This window comes from Martes martes, assembly GCF_963455335.1.
Source record: "Martes martes genome assembly, chromosome: 2".
NCBI classification, from domain to species: Eukaryota; Metazoa; Chordata; class Mammalia; order Carnivora; family Mustelidae; genus Martes; species Martes martes.
In genome coordinates this window covers 107515685-107534732 of record NC_137889.1, presented here as the reverse complement: position 1 = coordinate 107534732, position 19048 = coordinate 107515685, and the positions used below count along the sequence as shown (strand labels likewise).

The 19048-nt window shown below is 41.4% G+C and overlaps 1 protein-coding gene across 8 annotated transcripts in view; it reads left to right on the top strand.

Annotated features, from left to right (window-relative positions):
* Nucleotides 1-19048, top strand: part of LEF1 (lymphoid enhancer binding factor 1) — a gene marked incomplete at its 5' end in the record, with an annotated part of 120057 nt that overhangs the window by 88122 nt on the left and 12887 nt on the right. For 3 of the 8 annotated variants that reach the window (XM_080797388.1, XM_080797394.1, XM_080797392.1), the window contains 7 exons: nt 1636-1726; nt 3360-3443; nt 5592-5714; nt 6718-6880; nt 11769-11876; nt 17423-17471; nt 18111-18151. In XM_080797388.1, coding sequence (XP_080653514.1) covers nt 1636-1726; nt 3360-3443; nt 5592-5714; nt 6718-6880; nt 11769-11876; nt 17423-17471; nt 18111-18145 — 653 coding nt within the window. In that variant the 3' untranslated portion in view covers nt 18146-18151. The remainder of the gene's footprint in view (nt 1-1635; nt 1727-3359; nt 3444-5591; nt 5715-6717; nt 6881-11768; nt 11877-17422; nt 17472-18110; nt 18152-19048) is intronic. The other 5 variants (XM_080797391.1, XM_080797393.1, XM_080797389.1 and 2 more) reach the window with 4 other exon arrangements.

The window sequence follows — 19048 nt, the reverse complement described above, 5'->3', positions numbered from 1 at the left end:
AAAGTAGTCATTCTGGTAATCTGTGACCTGTAGTCATGATTTTCAAGCTCAAATTTCCACAAAGTTTCCAAAGTTCTTCTGAGTTAGTCTGATTTGTTTTGTTTTGTTTTGTTTTTTTAAACTGAGCAGTTCCCCTGCAGGCCCTGAGTTTGGGGAGGTTTCTGAATCTCAAAGATAGGGGAGGCAGCAGGTTGGCCCAGTGATGCTGATATGTCAAGAATCATCATTCTTGTAGGTTCCCTTAGATTCACCCCTACTGCCCAAGCCTCCCCAGACCCAAGGCAAAAGAAGTCCCAGAATATGAAATTTGGGGTCCACTGTGCTCCGAAAGTAGTGGTATTTCTAGCCAAAAAGGCAGGGGGGTGGCAGGGATTTGAAACAATCTTTTAAAGACAGCAAAACATGAGATAATCTCATGTAAGCTCTCTATTGAGGGATTAAAAACCTTCTTCCTATCTGCTTCCTGTAAGAGTTGAGTAATAGTTGGTCCTAACTTCAGAGTTGAATTAACACCACCTTTGAAGGCCATACTACTTAAGTCATTCCCATAGGTTCAAGACCTTAAATATCTAATAAGAGCCAAACGAAACCCATAGGCATTTTAAACAGTAAACAAGCAGAATAACTAAAGAACATCTTTCATATGCTCCCCTGATTCCACATATTGGTCAGTATACAGCCACTGAATGCATATTCTGGGTGTTAAACCTGGAAATGCGTGCTTATATATGGAGGTGGTCTTTTAAGGCCAGATTAGCTGTATAAAGAAACTTTTGTGGCTTTTTTCTAATCAGAATCACCTTTCCCCAAATACACTGAATCTAAGTTTTTGTATTTTGCATTTTTATGCATGTGCCCCTTCTTTTCTATATCCAAGGTAAAATATAAACAAAGAGATGCCATTTGGGACTAGGATTAGGTATAATCTTTAGGTGGTTTTTACAGTTATAGGGCAATGTGCCCCAGGGAGTGTGAGCTCAAGAAACAATTTGGTGGCATGCTCATTTTCTGTGGAATACAACTAATCCAGAACAGCTTGACCTTGGAGCCCAGAGGACTCAACTTGATGAAGAGCTTAGTTGGAGCTGAAGTGGCAGAGACCAAATGAATCATATCAAGTGTGACCATTATGGGGCTGAAGATGATTCCTAATTAATCTTTGATCCTCTGAGGTATCACATTTCCCAAATCTATGTGTCCATAAGGGAGCCAATGAAAATATGAAAATGGCAATTTACCTAATCCTTGGGCACCATGTTAGGCCATCTACTCATGAAGGCTGTCATTTTCCATTCTACACAAAAACTACTATCTACCATTTTCTTAACCCAAGTGGAATAATGAGGGCAAACTAAGTAATTTAAAAATCTTCCTATGGTCACTGTTTTACTAGCAGCATATTTACTCTTTAAGGAGTTCCTCAAGATGTCCTGTTTTAGGACCTGTTTTTTTCAGATTTTGAAATCTTGAGAAAGGCTCACAAACTGACCGCAGTTAAATGCATCCTCTAAGCAGTGTTTCATGCTAGACCTTAAGAATTAATGGTAGAAAGCATTTTATTGCTTCTCTTTTATTCTTGTAGTCTGATGTCCTGTGAATCTGAAAACTCTTCTTCTCCATTGCTCTTTTGAACAGGCATGTCCAGACATCCTCCAGCTCCTGAGATCCCTACCTTTTACCCCCTGTCTCCAGGTGGTGTTGGACAGATTACCCCACCTCTTGGCTGGTAAGATCCTTCCTGCAGCCTTCAGTCAGGCATTTGAGCATATGCTCTTCTTTCCATTCGTGGAAATTAGCTTTATGAATGATAACACTTGTGGAGTTGAAGAAATTTCACATCAACAAGCAAGGTGCTAACTTTATTTCATTTCAATTTGAAAGATTAAAAAATATATGGACTTTGAAATGGATTGAATCCCTTTGCTAATATGTGTAGAAAATGACTGTAGCATTTACTTTGAAGCTTATAGTCTTATGGATTCAATTTGTGGCTTTGGGCATTTGCTATGCCTATACACAGGGCTCAGTGTGGTTCTTCTTGTCTACTTTTTTATGAACAACTTACTTTTGAAACAAACTTAGACGCACTGGATATCAGTCTTTGCTTATAAAATGAGCAAGTGAAGGAAATGGCAACTCAAAATTCAAAAATACAAAAGCCTCTTTTGGATGTTAATAAAGTAAGCACCAGTTTGAGTTCGGACAAGCGAAAAACTGATGTTTGGGCTTCCTTTCTTCAGAATATAGACACTCATTATTTTGTTGTTTATATCTAGAAAAATTCTTACTGCTGTTTTCAAAACTCTTTAAATTATAAAGGTAAAGGAAAGGAAATGTATTTTTGGAAGAAAGACTTCTACATAGTGCAGCCTATTTTTATGGTGTTAACTGTTAGCACACAGCTTACACCCATCCCACTCCCATTTCTTCTCCATCCCTCCCTCCCTACTGCTCACTCCATGGAAACACTGCTTCAACTTTAGCAGAGGAACCCTCTCCTTTCTTTATCTGACCTTCTGTCCTCAAAGCCCCCTATCACTCCCCCAGTCCCTACCTTGACATCCTTATGTTATCTTTTCTTCAGCAAGAAGGGGTCATCCTGTCTTGGAAATTCCAGCTGTCTCTCTCTCTCTAGCACTAAATCTCCCAGTCAACTGTTTGAGTTTAATTGATTATGCATACACTTTCAAACCTACATCAATTATTCTGTCTGAACTTAATGACTTAGGGGCAGTAATCCTGTGTTGAGTGGCAGCTGGAAATAAAGACTGTGTAAATGAGAAATGTGAGATGTAGGGAAAAACACAGAGAGATGGGATTCTCAGAGTGGAGAGGGAATAATTCCAGTGAATTGGTCTTTTATTTCTTGACTATAGCATAGGTATATGAAGGGTTGGGGGAGTGCAGTGTTTTTAAAATATTTGTTCATTAAAAAAAATAAAATATTTGTTCATTTTTATGTAAAATTTTCCCCTCTTTCCTTCCCTAAAGTTCTCAAAGATTTCTGAAAGGAGTATTTCACCATTCTCATGGTTCTGCTATATTCAGTTAATGTGTTTTATGTCTTATTTTGTTCAAAGTGTTAGTGGGATCGGGAGAGAGGAAGGGGTAAAAGGTAATTCATGGACTGGTTTGCTTTTCAAGTTGAGGGTGGGAGATTTTCTTCAAGGTAAATGGTGCTTTGGTTGGGTGGAGGGTGAGAAGGGAAGCAGCCGGATAACTGAAGAAATGCTGTGCTCTGTAATTACCCCCATGGGGTTCTTTTTGAATACCTCCCTCTTCTCCCCTCATCAAACTCTTATTGCTGGTTGGTAACTCGTGTTTTGTCATTGATGGGTTCCTTTCTTCTGTGACCTCAGGCAAGGTCAGCCTGTATATCCCATCACGGGAGGATTCAGGCAACCCTACCCATCCTCACTGTCAGTCGACACTTCCATGTCCAGGTAGGTGGAGGTGGAAACCGGGCACCCCAGGACAAGTTGCTCCTCTTGCGCTTGCATTTCGTGCGCCTCTGCTTGCCTCTCAGTCAGCTAGGAGGGTGCATACCTCAGCCCCGCGTCTGTCTGTGCAGTGTGCCTGGCTCCCACACTAGGTGTCGCAGAGATTCCTGGGTAGGAGCCAAACGCTGCACCCCCCCAGCACCAGCCACACCCCTCGGGGAGCCTACGCAGCAACACCTGGGAAACTGTGCATCTGAAAGAACTCACTGCCACCTGACTGTGGGATGTGAAATGCCCTGAAAGCAGACATTCTAAGAAGAGCTTTGATTCAGAATATGCTGGGAGTGGGGTAGCGGGGAGAAAGACTGGTCTGGTCTGAGTTCTGTAATTTGCTTTCTTTGAGGAAAGTTGTATCCATTTAATGCGACAGTGTCCGAAAATGCCCAGATAGTCAAGAGCCTTCCTGGAACAAGGCTGTCTGAAGAGAAAGAACGGTGCTTACTGGCTGTCAGGCCATGCGGGGTGTGTGTCCTAGTGTGTGAATCAGGCCCTGTGTGGACATGTTGTAGTTCAAGCGAAGCTCTGTGAGGTCTGCCATGCCACACTGCTCTGTGTACTGCTTTTGCTTCTGGAAAGGATGGCGTCTGTGCTCGATGTACACACACATTTGTTGTGCATCATCTGTTTGTCCCATGTGGCTTGTTCAGGGGAGCTAGCATCATTGTGCTGGAAGTCAAACTGCTGGGCTAGTAATTGGTTGGGAATCTTCACTTTTGATTATTCGGTATGAAATTCACAATTTCTGTGGTGAATTTCAGCTTTTTAAAAAATCATTATTTGCTCAGCAAATTGCAAATGTAGCTGGTTGGAGGAGATAAAATTAATATCCTTCCCCCCAAATATATTTTCACACCTTTTAAAACGTTGTGAAAACTCTCTGGTGACAGGATTTTCCCCCCATGCGAAGAACCAGCATCATGTATCTTTGCAAATGGTACACGTAGCAGAGCATCACTGCGCTTAATCAAAATATTTGTATTTTTCCCATGCCTCCTTAATGTTTAAAAATTTGTTTCTGATCCAAGCAGAGTTCCTTCTTTGCCTCCCAGATGCAGGGATTAATCATGTTGCTGCAGTAAAAGACCTGAGAACACTGTTCTTGTTGAATTAGATGTTCACCTTAAAGCAGTTGGAAAAGCGGGGCACCTGGTTGGCCCAGTTGGTAGAGCATGCAGAGCTTGATCTCAGGGTCATGAGTTCACAGGTCGTTGTGTGTGGAGCCTGCAAATCAATCAGTCAATCCATTTGAAACACACAAATTTCTAAAGCTATTACAATTTTATCCAAAGCATTTATTTTTATTTTTATTTTTTCTTGCATAGCAGTTGCCCTTCTTTGTGCTGTATGGTGGGGGACAGTTTAAGATTTTTTTTTTTAATGCTCTACCAAGTGTACTTGAGAGAAAACCCTTTAACATGTGCAGTAAAAACTGGTGCCGAACTGTACCCTTCCCTTAATTTTATTATCTGTTTTTCATAAGACTAGATCTTTCAAATAGTACTTTCTTTCCGTATAGAAGATTATTTTAGAAGATGCTGATGGCAGCTTTATTAAATTAGGGACTGAAAATAAACTTCCTGTGCCTTATTTTCTCAGTTGTTCTCTCCAGATATCAATAAAGAAGCCAGCCGCTTGAGAAGACTTAATCTGACAGTTTGCTTAGGCAGAGATATTTTAATGTGGTGTCTTTAGCTTTCATTTAAAAATCGTTTAAAAAGCTAAATCTTAATAAAGTGTTGTTTTCAGCAATTACTGAAATTCTTCTTTGAAAACTGCTTTGCAAGAAAATTGACTCTTTTTTTTTTTTTTTTTTTTTTTTTTAATCTACGCTCTAGATTCCTCCCAGGAAAAATGTCTGATTCTGTTAGTTTGGGAAAAAATTCTGTTATACAAGGAATAAGTATAAATGTTTCCACTTGAATACAGAGAGAAATTAATTATTGGCCCACTCTGATTTGTAGTTATTTCTCCTGTATATAAAGGTGTGTTTTCACTTTCAGCCAATAGCAGTTAGTGGATTGTTTCAGAATTCTGCCGCCTCTTTGCTGCAACAGCCACTAGTACATGTTTTCCTGTCTTTCCTTCTTTCAGGTTTTCCCATCACATGATTCCTGGTCCTCCTGGTCCCCACACAACTGGCATCCCTCATCCAGCTATTGTAACACCTCAGGTCAAACAGGAGCACCCCCACACTGACAGTGACCTAATGCACGTGTGAGTATGCCTCTGGCTTCACCTGTGAGTGCCGGAACAGTCTGAGGACTTCAACACAGCTTCTGCTTGCTGTCGTTGAACGCTTCCTCCCTCTCTTTTATTACGGAAAATCAGCGTGTCTCTGCCTTGATAGATCCGCCCCTGAGGACTTCAAGCAGCTTGATTCTCGCTGCACTGGTTTTAAGATTGGAATGGAGCACAGACCTCAAAAGATCAAGGGACCCTCACCAAAACGGAGCAATCTTCCACGTGTGGGCGTTGAATAATCTTGAGCCATTTAGCAGTTCACTGCCAGGTTTTAATTGGGTTCTGATTGTTGCACCTGATGGTACCCAGGGAAAGTAGGACGGCTCCATGCAGTTCCTCCTTGACATGAACTTAACCGTGCTCTAGGCTTCAAAAGCACAGAATTCAAGGGAAAGGGGCAGACCAAGCCCAGGATCCCCTATCAGGCCAGGCTTTTCTCAGGATGTTATACCAGGACTAAATTTCCTGAAGAGATCAGTAATTGAATTCCTTAATCTAGGGTCTGTAGACGGGCGGGAGGACAGGGTTGCAGGGGGCATCTATGCAGAAAACCCCAGCACATGCAGGCAAAGCCAACATGCACTTGTTTAGGGGAGAGTGTCTAAAGTTCCATTAGGTTCTCAGAGGGGCCCTTGACGGAAGAAGCTAAGAACATCAGTTCTGAAAGAGGAATAACCACCCATACTATGTGTTCAGCTTTTCTTGAGGTGACCAAGGAGCACGGGCTCAGGGCCCGTTTGGCGTCAAAACACTTGCATAGCTATAGGTCAACTTTTTCAGACCAAAGGATCTTTGCTCCTCCTGAGTTGTTTTTCTAACCCGATGCTGTTCTGGGTGCTTGTAGAGCTCCTAGAGGATTGTCCCTGGCCTGAGTTTTTGTCTGGTGACATGAACAGATGCTCTGCTTCTCTCCTCCCGTGTCCTCCTTCCCCTGTCTCTCCCTCCCCACCCCCTTACCATCCCAACCACCTTTTAGGAAGCCTCAGCATGAACAGAGAAAGGAACAGGAGCCAAAAAGACCTCACATTAAGAAGCCTCTGAATGCTTTTATGTTATACATGAAAGAAATGAGAGCGAATGTTGTCGCTGAGTGTACCTTAAAAGAAAGCGCAGCTATCAACCAGATTCTTGGCAGAAGGGTAAGTAGTAGGGTGGGATGTAAATGTTTATGGTGACCTTGAACTTCTTGTTAAAGGCGGTGGTAGAATGCATTTGTATAATCACAGCCACTTTGGGAAGTAATAGAAGATAGGATAATAATCTTTAGGAGGATTAAACGATAGAATGCATGGTTAACAGTTTAGATTGTACCTAGCGCATAGAAAACCTCCTGTAAATGTTAACTGTTTTCCCTGTTATCTTTTATTGGGTGTCTTTTATGTGCCAGGTACTCTGGTAGGCATTAGATAATAACTGCTGAATAAAATCGATCGGGTCCTTGTCTTCATGGAGCTTAACGTCTTGTGAGAGGATACAGATGCTAGACAGATGATTACCTGGTGTATAATTAAAACTGTGAGAAATGCTGTGAATGTCAAGAGTAAGATTCTATGAGAAAGAATAATAGGGGGCTAGGGAAGTGCCCCTCTCGGAAGATGGTATTTAAGCTGAGACCTGAGTAAGGGGTAGAAATTAACCACATGACTAGTGGCGAGAAGTGGACCCTCCCCAGATAGAGTGACAGGTGTGTGCATTCATGTCTGAAGCAAGAAAGCACTTAGCCCACACAGGGAACTATGGGAAGGCCTTGCAGTACCAGCCACGCTTCTAGAAACACCCAGGCAAACACAGGGGGCCACCCCTCCCGAGACAGAAGTAGATCTGTTCTACTGAGAAGCTTTAAGGAAGAATTTATATGGGCCAGAGAAGTCTTTATTCTAGAGAAATTGCTCTCTGGGTCTTAAAGAATATAGGTGCATGGTTTCTGCCTCGCCCCTTTTCTTTTCATTCCTTCTTTAACTCACGCCAAGATACTTTTCAGATCACCTGCTGTATACCAGGCTCTAGGCTACAACCAGGACAGACACTCTTAAGATTTCTTTGTCCATCCACCAGCTCAGAGGCTATTAAGTCTTTCCAGGTGCTTTTCTTGGGATAGAAATGGTTTTAAAATATTGGGTATCTGAGGAGTGGTGGAAAAAATTGGAGTCTTTCTAATATTACATTATAATTTTAGAAATGCTTCATTTTAATTGTTGATGCTCTTCGTATGTGTATGATAGCTATGAGCTCACATACTTGTTTTTGCAACCTCTCAAGGAATTCATGATTCGTAAATGAACATTTAGGTGAGGAAGGCCTAACAGCCTTTGTAAAACTTAGATGATCGTGTTTTAGCTGTTGTCGTGGTTAATTTTTACCATGTTTGATACAAACCTAATAAATTTCAGCATTCATAATGGAAGGCATGCAGGAGATTGCCAGGCCGCGTGAACAGATGGGGGGCAGCAAGCTTTCTTGTATTATCGATTCCTGTTGGATAGTATAAAAATGCAGTTATTTCCAATCTGCAGGACACCAAGGTTTCAGGGGTAGGGTGTGGTGGCAGATTATAGCTCTCTTGATGCCCCATGTACAATACTCTCCCTCCCTGTGGATTCTTAAACACTTAATAACAATAATTACAGTGATTTCCCAAGCCAGAGCATAGCAGATAAATGATTCCCATCATCTTTGAGGAACTTCACCTTAAAAGCTTAAAGGCTGATGACCATTCCCCCTGACCCTGTAAAGAACCCAGAGGGAAAGAAGGGTTGATGTTCTTTTTTCAGTTTATATAAAACTCTTAGCTTTTTTCCATTTTTGAGTTAAAGGTCCCCTGACCCTCCGGTGGGAATTATTTTCCTGCTCAAGAGAGTAAGTAGGGATATGATACAGAGGTATGCTTCCTATTTTTAATGCATGTTTCCAACAATTGCTACTTTCTCAGCTCCCTTAACGATCCCCAGATCAGAACGTGTGTCCTAAAAGATGGTTCTCATTTGGGATCTCTCTCTGTCTTTGATTTGGACACCTGTTTCTATTTATAGGTCTCTGAGATTTTTGATTCAGATCAGGTTTTCTATCCTTTCATAACTCCCCTCTGGCAGGGTAGTCCTTGCTAGTTCTTTAAAGATCCTGCTTTAAAATCATGAAGTTTGACACTGGCATAATTAGAATTTTTAAAAGTAGAACTTAAATTCATTCTGGAACATTTTTAATTTTTGATTTTATTCATCTGTACTGTATCTCTAAAAAATGTTCAGTCACGTAAATTAAAGTTTTCTTCTTCATGTTTGTAAATAATAATAGCACAAACCTTATTTTAAAAGAAGCCTTTTCAGACCTTCCAGGCTGTTAAGCAAAGTCTATTTGTTGCAAATTTATTGTCAGAATTTTTTTTTTTTTTGGACTCTATACATTTTCCAAAGTTAAATTGGTATTTTCTCAACTTGGGAAATGTTGACAATGAAATCAGATTTTTTTTTCAATAATTCAGTTTTTTCACAAGCAAAAGAAAGATAAGTGTTTTTAGCCCATTGTGTTTCAGAAATTCCTATAAAGAAAGACCATCTCTCTAATTTGTACTAGACTTTTTGTTTTCATTTACAAGGCTTTAATACCATTGTTTTACCTACTGTTTTACTCTGGTAAATGATCTTTTATTTGTGGGAAGACTTTGGGCATTAGAAATATCAGGGAACTAAGAGCAATTGAAAATTCAAGTAAATAGTTTGTGGCCTGTTTTTTCTCCTTGCATTTGCTCAGTTTTGTTAGCTGGGATTGTTTTGTCAACCTAAATGTCCTGTTTTAAGTAGAAAATAACCGGTGTTTGGGTAAAAGACCTAATCTCCAGATATATTTTGAGAGAGATGTTTTATAAAACTTATTCCAGGTTTTCTCAGCAAGTCACAAAGCTGCCAGAAACTATGTAAAATTATACCGACGTATGTTGCATTAGTTTAAGAGAGCTCTGACTTGTCAAATGAATAAACAAATTTACAAAAGTTATAGTTTTACTTTTTTTTTCCTTTTTGTCTTGTCTCTCAGTTTGGTAACATTTTGGTAACATTTTGCCTCTTGCCAATCACGTTTAGCTCCAGAACTGTATAAATATTAATGATCAGTCTTTTCTTAGAAACAAAACAAAACCCCAAACAGACAATCAAAGCGGATCTTTTCCACGGTGTGCAGTTTGTTTTCCGCCCTGTGTAGGTCTCTAGTACTGGGTCAGTGTTCCAGATTTAGGAAGGCCTGGGCTTGGCAGAAGCCTGGTTTAAACTCGAAGTTCCGCCCCACACATGCCTCCTTCTTAGGCTTGATTTCACTAATTGTGTTCACCCTGCTGGTACAAAGAACTCTGTCTCAGGTAACTTATTTTGGGTATTTTTTCCTGCCACCTCCCCAGTGCCCATCCCCACCCCCCCACCCTCCACCATTTTTTTAAAGAAAAGCAAATTACCTGATTTGCCCTCGGGTTCGGACCCAGGTCCTGCTGTATGTGTCCTGCTTCTTAACTACTTGACACTCTGTACTTCTAAAGCGATTGAAAAAGAAGCCATCTGTCCTATCCCAACACAGAGGCCCAGCGGTTCTGGGGTTTCTGGAGGAACTGAATCCACTGCCCAGCCCTTGGGCACCACGCAACCGGAAGTTGGAGTGGGAGGGTGGGGTGTGGCAGAAGGTGCTTCAGCGTCCTTGAGGTCAGATCCCTGATCCTGGAACAAACATGAGCCCAGGGGTTTTCTTTAGGAACGCTGCCTAGCCCTAACGTACCCCAGGAGCCTCCTCCAGGAGCGCTTTTCTCTCTCATTGCCTCTCCCTTGCTCATCTGTCCTTTCCCCACCCCAGTTCAGCCACACTTTTCTTTTCTTTGTCCTTGTTTTTTAAAACTAGGACAGGGAAATTAAAATCACTTAGGCAGGGCAACTGAATGAGAAAGAATGCCTAGCACCCTGGAGCTGAGGCTATCAGGAGTGGGCAACAGGCAGCAGGGGGAGTGGGCAGCGGGCAGCAGGGAGCTGAGCCAGCGTGTGCGTGCCTGCGGCATGGGTCAGGTCTGCCCTCCCGTGGCTGTGCCTCCGTGCCATCCTCTCTGGCTATCTGGTCCCCCAAAGTCCAACTGGTTCTCCTGGAAGTTTCCACGGGGAGACCTAGCACCAAAGAAGTGGGGAAAATACTTGAAAACCATCTGCTAGGGCACCTAAAGCGAGTATGTGTGCAAACATATGCAAAGCAATGTGCAAATGTAAGCTGCTTAAATTCCTGAATGGATGCCTTGCGTACATAAGCTATTTTGCTGTATATGATACATAATTATGTCTGTTATTAGAAGGGAAACAGAAAGTTGGCAGGGTATCAGCCATTTCATTCTCCAGGTTAGATACTACAGTCTCAGGTGCTAGATGGCAAAATAAATCTAGATAGCAGAAGGAAGCCAAACACCATAGCCGTAAAGAGTGCACGTGTGACTGGACAGTGTTGTCAGCGTGCTTCTGCTAGTCGGGTAGTGTGAGGAGAGAGTGACGGGATGGAGGTAGACTGACTTGAGGTCTTAGGAAGAAGGTTTCAGACTCTATATGACAGACGTGACAGTATCCTTGTAAGGTGAGGATGCATCTGTGTGGAAAAGACATCTGGAAATGATCACATTTTGCATAAATAAATGGTACTTGGTCTCAAATACCAGAATATGGTACAGACTGAAAAAGCACTAAGTCAGGTGTTGAGGTTCACCAGTGAAAGTTCTTTCTAATTTATACTGGAAAAGAGGAAGGGTGGGGGACAGATCATTTTACTTCGGATATTTAATTGCCTTTGATGTGTTTCACGTGATATGGGAGAACGGAATAGAGACCAAAGTTTGAGTTTCACTCTCGCCGCCAGACTCCAAGTGGACTTCTGCAGTGCTTGCTCTTCTGCCATCTAAAAATAAATCAGAGTTTCGGTGCTTAATATTTTCATCCTTTAATGTTTGAAATGTGAAATATATAATATCACTGCTCTTTTGCCTACTTTGATTTGTTTTCCTTCTTCTTTTTGTTTTAGTGGCATGCCCTCTCCCGTGAAGAGCAGGCTAAATATTATGAATTAGCACGGAAGGAAAGACAGCTACATATGCAGCTCTATCCAGGCTGGTCTGCAAGAGACAATTATGTAAGCTCCTTCTGCACACCCACAGTTCTCTACCTTCACTCATTCTTCCTATTTTTTTTTTTAAGATTTTATTAATTTGACAGTGAGTGAGAGAGAGAGAGATCTGCACAAGCAGGGGGAGCAGCAGGCAGAGGGAGAGGGAGAAGCAGACTCCCTGTTGAGCAGGGAGCCTGATGTGGGGCTCGATCCCAGGACCCTGGGATCATGACATGAGCCACCCAGGCACCTCTCTTTCTGTTACTTTTGTGATGAAAATGTGTTTTAGAGAACAGTATCTTCCCCCATCCTACCTCATTCACTGGGGACACATTTCAGGACCCCCGGTAGATTCCTGAAACCACCAATAGTACTGAACCCTCTATGTTTTTTCCTGTTCATATATACCTATGATAAAGTTTATAAAGGAGACATAGTAAGCAATTGAAAACAACAATATAGAACAAAAACATAACAATATACTGTACTAAAAGTTATGTCAATGTAGTCTGTCTCCCTCAGAGTATCTTATTGTACTGTCCTCCACCTTTCTCCTGGTGATGATGTGAGACGATAACATGATGACATGAATTGAGATGACTGATGTAGGCATTGTGAAGTTGTGTTAGGCTTCTCTTGGCCTGCTGATGCCATGTTAGAAGGAGGATTGTCTGCCTCCAGACCTTGGTTGACCAGGGGTAACTGAAACTGTGGAAAGCTTTGAGCTGTCATAGCTTTTTACCCTTTGGTTATATAATACACTTTTAAGGTAAAACTTAATCCAAAAAAATCCACAAAAATGTTGGTGAAAAATGATTTTTTAAAAAAGCCTATAATCTCAGGGTGCCTGGGTGGCGCAGTCAGTTAAGCAGCCAACTATTGATTTCATGGTCTCAGGATCATGGGATCAAGCCCTGCCTTGGGCCCTGCACTGAGCAGGGACTCTCCTTGAGATTCTCCCTTTCCTCCCTCTGCCCCATTACCCTGCTCGTGCATGCTCTCTTTCTCTCTGTAAAAGAAATACTTTTTTTCTTTTTAAGATTTTATTTATTTATCTGACAGACAGAGATTACAAGTAGGCAGAGAGGCAGGTAGAGAGGAGAAAGCAGGCTCCCTGCTGAGCAGAGAGCCCGATGAAGGGCTCGATCCCAAGACCCTGGGATCATGACCTGAGCTAAAGGCAGAGGCTTTAACCCACTGAGCCACCCAGGCGCCCCAAGAAGTACATCCTTAAAATAAAAATTAAAAGCCCATAACCTCATCATGTAAAGGTGACATTAGTAATAACTAGTTACATTATCTTCCGGGTATTTTTTTTCTGTGTATATATAGTTTTATAACTTGGATGTGAGTGTGTCTGTGTGTGTGTGTGTACATACACTTTGATGTCATGCTCTCATATATAAGAAGCATTTTTCTGGGGCACCTGGGTAGCTCAGTGGGTTAAGCCTCTGCCTTCGGCTCAGGTCATGATCTCAGTGTCCTGGGATCAAGCCCTGCATCAGGCTTTCTGCTCAGCAGGGAGCCTGCTTCCCCCTCTCTCTCTCTGTCTCCCTCTCTGCCTACTTGTGATCTCGTTCTGTCAAATAAGTAAATAAAATTTTAAAAAAGCATTTTTTGTTTAGCATAGTGTTTCTATGTATCAATTTTAATGGCTATATTATTTTCAATGAATGTCACAATTAACCATTTTTTTCCTCTTAGACATTTAAATTACTATTTTTTTTACAATTGGAAATCTACAATGAAGCTGTCTTTACATAACAATTTTTTGTGTGTGTTTACAGCTATTATTTCTGTAGGATAGATTCACAATAGTGGAATTGTTCAGTTAAAGGATATAAACATTATAAAGGCTCTTTGATACTTACTGTCAAATTTCTTTCCAAAAGGATCTAATTCTTTTTTTTTAATTATGTTAGTCAATAGATATTGTCTAATTCTTAAGAAAGAATGTATTCAAGTGACTGTTTTGCCACAGACTAATTAAAGCTGGACTTAAAAATTTTTTTGTTTCGTATTACTGTATCTTGATGTCTAGTATGTATTTTATTCAGATGGAGTAAGTATTATATTTTTTAAGTTGTACTAATTGGCCAGAAATACCCCATTTATAAGGCCCGTTATTTTATTAATTTAGAATTTGTAGGTTTTACTAATGTGGTCTTGGTACAGCAAAGACTATTACTGAGAAAGTATATTATAAATTATATATTTCAGTTTTATATTTTATTAAAGGGAATAATTTTGAATATTTAAGCTCCTAATTTAAAATTTTTGAAGATCATTTTCAGTGTTCCATGTGCACCTGGCATTAGAAAAGCCAATTAGGACAGCCTTAATATTATGTAGAATTGTCCCTTTTCAAAAGGGTGAGGGTGAAACCATTAATATATAATTTAATGTGTGACCACTGCTGTAGATGGTCCTGTGGGGCCCCATGTCTGAGGTCAGACATCCCATATAACAGAACACCAGGACTTTTGGCACACATTTGTTTCCTGTAACGTGCTCTGACGAACGTCACTGCTGGTCAGGATCTGAAGCTTAAGTGTTGGCTACAGCTTTGCCACAGGAAGGAAGAGTCGTGGGCTTGCTACTGAGGAGCAGCAGCTCCTCGGACTCTCCTGAGCTCTTGTTGGGTTGTTTTAATAAGTACCATACGCCTGTTGTCAAGAACTGTCTTAAATGTTTTCTGTGATATTTTCTAATCCTTACAGTAATTTAGGGTCATGAATAGTGTTATTGCATCTTAATGCAATATGGGGGAAATGAAGGGGTCAGACAGGTTGAGTCATTAGTCCAAGGCCATGTAGTGGCTAAATTGCAATTATACCCGGGTCTCCCTGACTCTGAAAATCTATGCAGTTTGCCTTCTCCACAGGAGACTAGCACAGTCTTTCCAGTGTCTTCTTAAGTCAACTGCTTTAATGCAAGAGTTTTCTCCCCTGAGCTGTGCTTCTGTTCTCTGGGCAACAATTAGCATCTTTCTGGACAGATTTGACCCATGGAAGAACTATGTTGTGCTGTGGATTTATATAGATTTAGCATTGCTTGCTGTACATCTTTGAGGGAAGTTTCTGTTCTGAATCTTGGGTAAGGGATAAAACTTTAAAAAGAGATAAACACATATTCTGTCACTCTCTCCTTTTCTCCATGAGGGGAGATGAGAAGAAAGTAGTTTTGAAAAAGTCAGTATAATGTGAATTTACCTTTAAAAATGTTCTTCTGCAGAATTTTTAAAAGAAATTGTTTGGCATAACTTAATTGTGGGATTTCCCTGGAATGAATGGAAAACCCAGCTTTGTTACATACAATTTTTATAACAATAAATATAAGCCTATTAATTACCAAGGCAAACAGAAGTCAATCAAGTGATAGTGCTTTAGCTAAAGAGATTATTTTTTTTTAAGATTTTATTTATTTACATATTTGACTGACAGAGATCACAAGCAGGCAGAGAGGCAGGCGGAGGGGGGTGGAGTTGGGGGGAAGCAGGCTCCCCGCTGAGCAGAGAGCCCGATGTGGGGCTTGATCCCAGGATCCTGGGATCATGACCTGAGCTGAAGGCAGAGGCTTTAACCCACTGAGCCACCCAGGCACCCCTAAAGAGATTATTCTTAAAATAACAGCATAGGAATGGAGTCTAAACAAGATGCATGCCTTGTATCTTAGCAGTTAGTGTCCTTATCCTCATATTAAATATTATATCAATTTTTAATATTAAAATGCTGTATTCTGTGGCATCATAGATTTTATAAGTTCAGTACTTATCATTTTTATTTTTTGTAACTTTTATAACCAAAGTTTTCATAAATCAACAGTACGCATATTTTCTTAGGTGAGATCAACCAGATATTTGTATTGTTAGAGCTTTTTAAATTTAATGCTTAATATTCCCAGTATTATATATCACTTTAATGAGGAACATTTTTATATTAACCACACATAAATGAGTTTTTTGTGTAAGCTGACATCAGAACATCTGAACTGCTTAGGTCTTTTTTGTCTGCATAAAATGTTGGTTCTCTTGAAACAGTGGTTCATACCGAGAATCTAATACAGGTCATTTCACAAAGGCACTAGTGGTCTGACACCTCAGTCCTTGGTCGGGTATGCTGGGCCTGCACAAAGCAGCAGAGATGTGCTGAGACGCTTAGATGGTGCTCTTTGGAGCCAAGAGCCCTGTGGGGAGGGCCTGAGGGACCCGGCCTGTGTAGCCGCTGGAAGGAGCTGGGTTCTGGCAGTGAGGGCCACCTGAGGGAGGGGTGGGGACAGACCAGACCAGGGTAGACTGGAGGCAAGCAGGGCTGAGAAGATTCCTGGAAGAGCTGGCACTTTACATGAGTGTTGAAGGGTAAATGGGAGCCCGGAGGAGAGAGTGAGAAGTTCCCGACACAGGAAACAACCTCATAGTATCTTCTGAAAACCACAGTTATGCCATTTGCAAGGAAAATAGGGGAAGCCCTTGAGAAGCATGCGCTCCTTCTGTCTGCTCCCCTCCTCCCGGAGTGCTTTTAATAACAGCGTTAAAGGCAACTCCATTATTTTTGGTAGGCCATTTCCCAGAGGCACGAATTTCTGCTGTTTCCGAGGATAGTTTGAGTCAAGCTCCCAAAGCTTTAAAGCTTCAGTGGTTAGGCCACGGGACGTGTAGAAAAACTATCCTGAGGTGCATAAAAACATAGACTTTTATATATTCACACAGGATGTGCAATGTAATCTTACAGTTTTATGTTGTTAATGTGATTATCACAGCAGACAGAAGCTAGAACTATTGGATGTGGTGTGTGTTCTGTATAGTTCTGTGAAAATACCGTCCTAATCCTGGGTGGCCATTTACTGTACACAGAAACTGAATATGTACTGTGTCTATTCCCTATTATAATTACTTTTTAGGGGAAATTATGAAGAAAAACAGAAAATTAGACTACCATAAATGGGACTTAAAGTTGTAAATCTGTGCTGAAGGTGATTTCAAGATGTATTTAAGATTGCAGGAGTATTCATGTTATTGTGCCTATTTTAGGATGCAAGGTCCAAATTTGCCAAAAGTATCTTCGAAATCACTGTTCATTTTCTCATGTTCAGTCTTACCTTTGTGCCGCTATCCTTGATGATGTCATGGTAGTGCCATGGGGGCTAAGGGTCTTCACCTAATATCATGAATTTTTAATGACATGGTGGAATTGAGAGGAAGGAAGGTTTATCATGAACCCTACAGAAGTGGGTTCTAAGTGTGGTGGTTGGTAACAGAACACCTCCGTAAGTGGGCTTGGCTTGAGTGGGCATCTGTGGTCACAGGCCTAGGACATCACTACCCTAGTGTGTAAGTGGGAGACCACTTCCATTGTCAGTTTTGATAGTAAAATACGAAGCAGGGGAGTCAAAGGTCACAAAGAGGTAAGAATTTCTCTCTCTTTTGCTGTTTCTAGGTATAGATGGTCAATTAGAGAGTGAGAATGAGGCACTTCTCTTTGTTGCCCGTCTGCCTTTTGTACCGTTGTGTCCCTTCATGCCTGTGTTCACAGTCCAGTCTCTAACATGACCGTGTGTCTGTCTCCTTCCAGGGTAAGAAGAAGAAGAGGAAGAGAGAGAAGCTCCAGGAATCGACGTCAGGTAGGCACACCATGGGACCTCCCAGCCCGCTCTCCTGCGTGCGACAAACACCTTCTAAAGCAGTCTGTATCTTCTGCACCTGTAACCTGTGGTTTTCTAAACTCTGCTTTCCTTCCTGACAGTCTTTAAAAATGTCTAAAAGACCTTTCTTTTAAATGTGACTGTGTGAAGGTACGTCTGAGCGCTCCTTCCCCAAACCCCATCCCCGGAATCTTGCTTGTTGACTGCGGTGGCCTGTGTCTCGTTGCTGCTGTTGTTGTCTCTGTCCTGACACTTCTGCTGAGCTTCTGTCTGCACAGCCCCTCACAGTGACAGCGTCTGTGCTGATTTTGTAGCACACTACCTTATGTGTCCCTGAGAATCTTTTCTGTGGTTTGGGTTTTCTGAAAATACAAAACATGACAACAGGTTTTATCTTTCCTGGACGTTAATTCAAGGCATCAACCAGTGAGGTCCTGTTTATTGCTTTTTCTTTCGTTAAAAGGAGGGCCACTACTTGTACTGCACAAATAAAAACGGCTGGTATAAGAACCATAAAAAGTAAAGCAAACGAGTCCACATGATGTTGTAGCTACTACGTATTTGGAATGTACAAAAACCTCTTCAATAAAAATTTGTTAAAGACACAATTTTCTGCAGGTACAGGTCCAAGAATGACAGCTGCCTACATCTGAAACATGGTAAGAACGATTCTCTGGTCCTCCTGCTGACGTTAGTTATAAACAGAGGCAACTTGCTTGTGAATCCCCTTGCTCACGCTGACGCATTCAACACTGCTCCTTTAAAGAGGAAACTCCATCAAAATCCAATTAGTGCTTTAAAAAAATCGGATGGTTTTTATACCGGCTATGTTTTTGCCGTATAGTATGTGTTTCTCTCTTCTTCTTTCCCTCTTGCCCCTTTAATCTTTCTTCTTTCCCTTTCCCCTAACTCTTCTCAGCTGTTCCTTTCTGACCAGTGGCAAATCTGCCTGTGGAAGGAAAAAAACGACAAAACCACCAAGGCCTCTTACTCTGCAAGCCCAAGGCTGTGTGTGAGGCGCCCAGAGCCATTCCAGCCCAGGACTCAGAAGGGCTTGCTCTAGAGACTTCTTTTTAGTGGAGATGATATGTAGATACTTTACGTAATCTATTTCTAGTGAGAAAGAGGGGCTTTATGTACTTTTTCTATTATTTAAAAATATGGCATGGAGACTTGATTAACTGTATTCTGCAATCAGGCTCTTTTCTTTACTGGTGAGCATTGCTGGATCCCAGTCAAGTATTCATAGGTGATGTTTAGTTGTTGTTGTTTTACTGTAGTGACCATATTTTTGACCAACTGGCCACCAGCCCTGGTGGGAACCTGGCTTTATAGGTTGACTTAGCTGTGCTGAGCTTTGAATTCACATGCATTGACATATTTTCCAGTGACAACCTGTTCCCTAAGGAGCTACCCTCAGTTCTGCTCCCTCTCCAGCTGCCCACATCCAGGTTCCATCGGGTCTGTCCTCCTGGCCTGTGTTGGTTGAGTCCTTCCTCTCATCTTGGCCACAGCCCCCACTTTGCTTTCTGCCTGGATTATTGGAACAGCCTTTT